The 6,743-nt window shown below is 43.1% G+C and overlaps 1 protein-coding gene across 1 annotated transcript in view; it reads left to right on the forward strand.

Annotated features, from left to right (window-relative positions):
* Positions 1-1,005: 1,005 nt before the first annotated feature.
* SLC44A1 (solute carrier family 44 member 1) overlaps positions 1,006-6,743 on the forward strand; it is a 186,887-nt gene continuing 181,149 nt past the window's right edge. Inside the window, exon 1 of the mRNA XM_045296533.1 lies at positions 1,006-1,245. Coding sequence (XP_045152468.1) covers positions 1,006-1,245 — 240 coding nt within the window. The remainder of the gene's footprint in view (positions 1,246-6,743) is intronic.

Here is a 6,743-nt window from a genome sequence, read left to right on the forward strand (position 1 = left end):
ATTATATAAACTGCATCACCATCAGTGGTATAGCTATCACTAGGAAATTATACTGAGTGGACTTTTTCTTAATTCGATGTAGATTTTCATTTTTTTCATCATGACATGAATAACTAGAAAAGGGAAATAGATATGAACGTACAAAGATAATATTTATAAATCTTTAATTGACCTTGTTAATGCTTAGGAAAAGAACACAAAATTACATAGCGAGAATCTGACCTGGACTTGGTGTGGACAAGAAAGGGTGATGAAAACGCCAGGATGTCAACAGCGTTGTTTCTGAGGAAATGGCCTCACACATGGGTCTCGACTTATCTCTTTACACTTATTTGTGTCTTCCAGTTTTCTACAATGAATATTTATTACTTGGATAATGGAAATAAATTTTAATAAAAATTTCTTAAAGCAACTTTTAACGTGAAAAGAAAAACACTGTGACTAGTTATTGTCAATTCATATTATTTGACTTGTGCAGCCTTTGATATCGCTTTTTCTTTTCTGTCCCCTGCACGTACCTACCCCCTGCCCCCACCACACACACACACACACACACACACACACACACACACACACACCGGTGGTTCCTGTCAACAAAGTGGCGATAATTTCTGTTACTGAACTCTACCAGATCTTCCACTTCTTTTGTCTTAGACCTCCCAGCAGTTTTTCCTCATTATTCCTTTCACCATATTTATGCAAACTGCATGCTGACCAAATGATACAAGAAGCTAAACTATATGCAGAAGAATATTCCGTCAGGATGGCAAGAAGACTCATTAAGAACCTGCAATATACCGAAGACACAACCTTGCTTGTTGAAAATGAAGACAACTTGGAGCCCTTACTAACAAAGCTCAAAGAGTAAAGCCTTCAGGACTGATTACAGCTCAACATGAGGAAAGCAAAAGTCCTCTCTACAGAACCAATCAGCAACATCCAGATACATGAAGTCAATGGTGAAGTCGTCAGAATTTCATTAGCTTGTGCCAACAAGCAACACCCATGGAAGCAGCCGTCACCTTGGATGAACCTGCTGCAAAGGATTTCTTTAAAATCTTAAAAAGCAAAGACGTTGCTTTAATAACTAAGATGTACCTGATTCAAGCCGCGATCTCATCTCATATAAATGAGAAAGCTAAACAATTAAAAAGGAAGATGGAAAAGAAAGTGACGTCTCTGAGTTATGGTCTTATTGGACACACCATGGACTGCCAGAAGATAAACAAATTTGTCTTAGAAAAGGTATGTCTGGGCTGCTTTCCAAAGCAAGGATGACAAAATACAATCTCACCTATCACACTTACGACAAATTGCATCTGTTACCAAGAGGGACCAATGCTTGGAGAAAGACAGCACACCTGGTAAAAGGTAAGTATAAAAGAGAAAGACCCTCAATGAGATGGATTGACACAATAACAGCAACAATGGGCTCAAGCTATCAACGATTACGAGGGAAGCACAGGACCAGGCAACGTTTCATTTTGTTACATATAATCCTAATGCACATCACAAAACGTATAGCTGTTGTTAGGTGGTGGAATTTGGCTCTAACTCATGGTGACCCTATGTGTACAACTGAATGAAACATTGCCCTGTTTTTCACTGACTTTACCAAGCACGATGAGATATTTTATTGTGCCAATATGGCCAATAAATACATGTGGGGCTAACTGAAGGGTGGAGGGATAAATGGTTTGGTGAGCCTCACCTTTCTAGTTCTCGGGTCTCTTGCTTTCTGATGGTTGGACCAGGGTGCAGCTGCCTTAGCCAGTTCCCTGCTTCAGCTGGCAAGGCTCACTTCCTGCAAGACATCCCTGAGGAGAAGCCACATGGACCTACCCTGATGCAGCCCTGGGTGCTGAAGCAGCCCATGTGGAGACTCCCGCCAACGCTGAGAGGCTTGCACATTCACTGACTCGACTTTCCTCCTGCAGTCGGCATCATTGCGTGTGTTTTGTGAGATGGAGGAGGACTTTGTGGATTGGTGTTGGGCATATGGGTTAATGTTGGACTTGTGGGCTTGGGCAGCACTGGGTTGGGATGTTTTCTTGATGTGCACTTAACCTTTACATAAGACTCTCTTTTATACATGAGTTTCTGTGGATTTGTTTCTCTAATATACCCAGACTAATACACATGATGTCCCTTGGTAGGCACTGGTCACACCTGATAACAAGTGTAAAGATGAAGTCTCACCTTCCTCACTTCTAAAGTCACAGAAAAGACAGATGGAGTTTTCCAAACTAGGCTTGTCCACTTTTGTGGCATGGTGTGTCTTCAATACTCTTTATCAGCGCCATGACTCAAAGGCATCAAGTCTTCCTTGATCTTCCTCCTCGTCGCCCAGCTTTTGTATGCACGTGAGTGACTGGAATCACCACGGCTAGGGCAGGTAGGCTTAGTCCTCAGAGGCCCAGCTTTGCTCTGCAGCACTTTAAACAGCTCTTGGGTAGCACATTTGCCAGTGCAATGCATTGTTTGGCATCTTGGCTGCCGCTTCCATGAGCAGTGACTGTAGATCTGCATAGAGTGAAATCTTTGATGTCAATATTTTCCCCTTTTATTAGTGTGTTATTTATTGGTTTATCTTTTTAAAAAAAATCATTTTATTGGGGGCTCATACAAGTCTTATCACAATCCACACATCAGTTGAATCAGGCATGTTTGTACATATGTTGCCCTGATTCTTCTCTAGACATTTGCTTTCTATTGAGCCCTTGGTATCAGCTTTTTTCCTCCTCCCTTCCTCCCCTCCCCACCCTCATAACCCCCTGATTGATTGTACATTGCTATTATTTTCATCTCTCACACAGACCGCTGTCTCCCTTCCTCCATGTTTTCTGTTGCGGGGTGTATGGTGTTTGTTTTCTGTGGAGGGGTGTATGGTTATGTGTCGATCATTGTGAGGATCTTTGTTTTCTTTACATTAAGATGCAGCCCATACTGAAGGCTTTAGTGTTTGTTTTCAGTAAATGTTTCCAGTCCTCTTGGCTTTCAGGAAGCAAGGTTGTGTCACCTGCAAATCACAGGCTGGTAATGAACTTTTCTCTAATGGTGCTGCCTCATTCTTCTTCACATTGTCCAACTTCTCAGTGTATTGGCTCAGCATTCAGACTGAACAAGTACAGTGAAAGGATACAACCCTGACTCACCCCTTTCAAGGTTTTAAACCATGCAGTGTCCCTTTGTTCTGTTCAAACAATTGTCTCTGGTTCTATGCGCAGGTTCTGCCTGAACACAATGAGGTGTCCTGCAATGTCCATTCTTTGCAATGTTATCTGAAGTTTGTCATGATCCACACAGTAGAATGCTTTTAATAATCAATAAAACACAGTAAACATTTTTCTGCTCGTCTCTGCAGTCAGAGAAGGTTCATCTGACCTCAGCAATGATGTCTCTTTTTACTCATCCTCTTCTGAATCCAGCTTTACTTTCTGGCAGCTCACTGGTAATGTGCTGCTGCAATGGCTTTTTAATTATCTTCTGTAATTTTTTACTTGACTATGATATTAATGATATTGTTCAAAATTTCTGCATTCTGTTTGGTTGCCTTTTTTAAAATGGGCACAAATATAGTTCTCTTTTCGAAGCCGTCTTCAGATTTTCTTGGCATAAACTGAAGAATGCTTCCAAGACTGAATTTTTTTCTCAATTTCAATTTGGTATTCCAAAAAATAAAAAAATTGGTATTCTCACAATTCTAAGCTAATGTCTTTAGTGCACCTTGGATGTCTTCCTTCAGTACCATTGTTTTGTTTTTAAACCATCTTAAATTGTGGATTAGGTGTTGGTTTTACATTTCAGATCTTCAATTTGATATTCAACAACTTAAACTACTTATTAAACCCCTCAATAGCGTATCCTACCCAACCTCCTTAGATTTCTCTTCTCTCTGTTGTAGACTGCCATCTCCTCTGTCACTCAAGTTAATACCTAGCAACACTCCAGCTTCATCTTCCCTCCTTCCGTAATCTCCAAAATCTGTTCCCTTTGGTATGAAAGTCTTTGCAACTCCCCCACCCCCACCACACACACACACACACACACACACACACATGCACACTCTGTTTCTTTATGGCAATGGTCTTCTACTGATGGGCATTTAGGCTGTTTCCATCTTCTTGCTATTGTGAATCATGCCGTGATAAACACGGTGTGTTAGGCTGGTTGTCTAGAGCAGGAATGTCAAACTGGTGGCCCGCGGGCCACATGTGGCCCCCGAGGTAATTTTTTTGTGGCCCGCCGTGCTCTGAAATAAAATGAAAATAGACAAAATTGTTAGGAAGAAAATAACGCTTAGGGGAGATGGATGCAATGCCGCACACAATTCCCTCGTTAACCCTTTAACTACTGAAGATGAGTATACACATGGCCCAGTGCCTTTCCTGGGGGCCTGTGGATGAGTATAAACGTGCTGACTCCGTTCTGGTGACGTTTGGAAGCGATATGTCTGCCACTCTCAGCGTCACGTAATGTGAACAGATCCCAATAGCGAAAAGGTTAAAAGAGTGCTCTGGGTTGTGCTGTTATGAATCATACCTACTGGCAGCGCTAGTTAACATTTTTAGAGGGAAACCATTGCGTGAGCAACTATTTTTGTCCTTGAAGTTAAGTATAACGGCAAACAGATCAAGATTAACTGATAAACATCTATCTTTCTTAATGAAGTTTGGCTGTTCTGTCTTTGAATCCAGATATTGGAAAATTAGTAGGAGGAGAGCTCTGGCAAGTTTCTGGAAAAAAGAATAATTTTAGTTTTATAAATACATTAAATAAAATAAATGTTTAAATAAAAGCAATTATATGGTGTTTTAATTATACTATCCATGTTCCCGAATCCTCACTTCAAAATATAAATTTAACAAATTTGTAAATGTAATATGGCCCACAGGAATCTTGCCTGTTGCACCAAATGGCCTGCGTCTTAATTGAGTTTGAGCCCCCTGATCTAGAGAACCAAATCCAGTGACGCCCATCTATTTATAAGATAGCAGCTTATATCAGAAGTGTGTATAAATCAAGAAGGCATTGCAGCCCCGTCCACCTCAAGTCTACAAATGTGATGCTAGTTCAAAAGCCCCTCTTCGGACTCACAGAGCAGCGGGTAGTGATTCAGAAAGGTGATTCAGGAAGCAGGCAGATCCCGGCCCGTTGGGTGTGCAGGTATGTGCAGTCACGGTGCAGTGCAATGTCAGTGGGAACATGGCAGGGCGCTTGCGGCTCTCAGGGTCAGAGACCCACGTGGGGATGCCCCTGGGGGCAATCACAGAGTCCCAGTGAAGTCTCCGTGAGAAGGAGGGTGACGTGGCCGAGAGAGATGTAGTTCCCAGTCTCTCACTCTCATGGTGTCATCCAGCTGCCACTTGATTGACAGGTTTGACTGCACCCCTAGGCCGGAGTGTCTAGTTGACATAAAATCATCGGACGACCACAATGGGTGGACATGTCTCTGTTCATGCTATGACTCATATTCCTTTAGGGTACAGACCCAGCAGAGGAGCTGCTAGATCTTATGAAATTTCTATTCTGAGCTGTTAGAGGTAGTGCCACATGGCTTTCCATAGTGCTTGGACATAGTTACAGTTCCACCATCAGTGTATGAGGATCCCAATCTCTTTGAACCCTCCCTAACATTTGGTTGTTTTCTGTATTTTGTTGATGTTTTGGTTTGGTTGTCATTGTAGGTGTAACATTTCTCATTGTTGCTTTGATTGGCATCTCCCGAATGGCTAGTGATCACGAGCACTTCTTCATACGCTTGTTGGCCTTTGGGATTTCATTATTGGTGAACTGTTGGTTCGTGTCAATATTTGAGTGCCAAAGAAAATGTTTGGGGGGCTGGGGGGCACATTTGACCTCCTCAGGCTACACAAGGGAGAAGGAGAGTCAAAGGCCCCCATCCCAAGGCCAACTGCCACAATGCAGAGATCCAACCTGCCTCCAGCCGCCATTCTTCTGTGACCCTCTTCTGACACGGGATGTTCTTCCCACGGCACTGTGCTTCTCTACGGGGTTCTATACCCCATGGAAATGGCCACTCAGTACTCACAGACAATACAATTATAAGGGGTTCTTATAAGGGAAGTTAACAGGTTCCTACAAGTCAAGATCAGAAAACATTAGAGATACGGTATTTTGTCCACACCTCTTCTCAGCCAGCAGCAAAATCTCTCTCTGGTCCTCAGCCACTCAGTCATGTGGTCCCGTGGCCTCTGTCTCCTTGGCTCAAGACGCCTGCCTGCCACTCTGCCTCCCTGAAGCCCGGCCTCAGTGGTGCCGCTCTCTGCTCTGTGGCTTGTCTCAGTGTGGCGTGATCCCTCCTCCCTCCACGACTTCAGACACGGGGCGGGAATGTGCGCCACAGTGACTCTCCTTTCCTAATGAATTCTCTCTGCTCTTGCTCGTGAGATGGCTCTCTTCTACTCGAGGAATGACAAAACTGACCAACTCCTGAATTAGAGTCCTCTACACCTTATTTTCATGGCCCCACATAAGCATGTGGTGGAAGCTATAGAGAAATGAGTAGAAGAACCATAAAGAGTAATGAATTTTGCTGTGCCACAGGTACTATTGATACGATTTTCAGTGGCACAATGTTCAAAAGTAGATCACCTCTTCCTGCTTCCCTATTTGCTCTTAATCTGAAAGCTTCCCCGAAATCTGTTCACTGGGGTGACAGTTCACTAGGGTGACAGTTCACTAGGGTGACAGTTCACTAGGGTGAGAGTTCACTAGGGTGA

Source organism: Echinops telfairi, unplaced genomic scaffold (assembly GCF_000313985.2).
Source record: "Echinops telfairi isolate 266 unplaced genomic scaffold, ASM31398v2 ScPeMD7_7410;HRSCAF=8448, whole genome shotgun sequence".
NCBI lineage: Eukaryota > Metazoa > Chordata > Mammalia > Afrosoricida > Tenrecidae > Echinops > Echinops telfairi.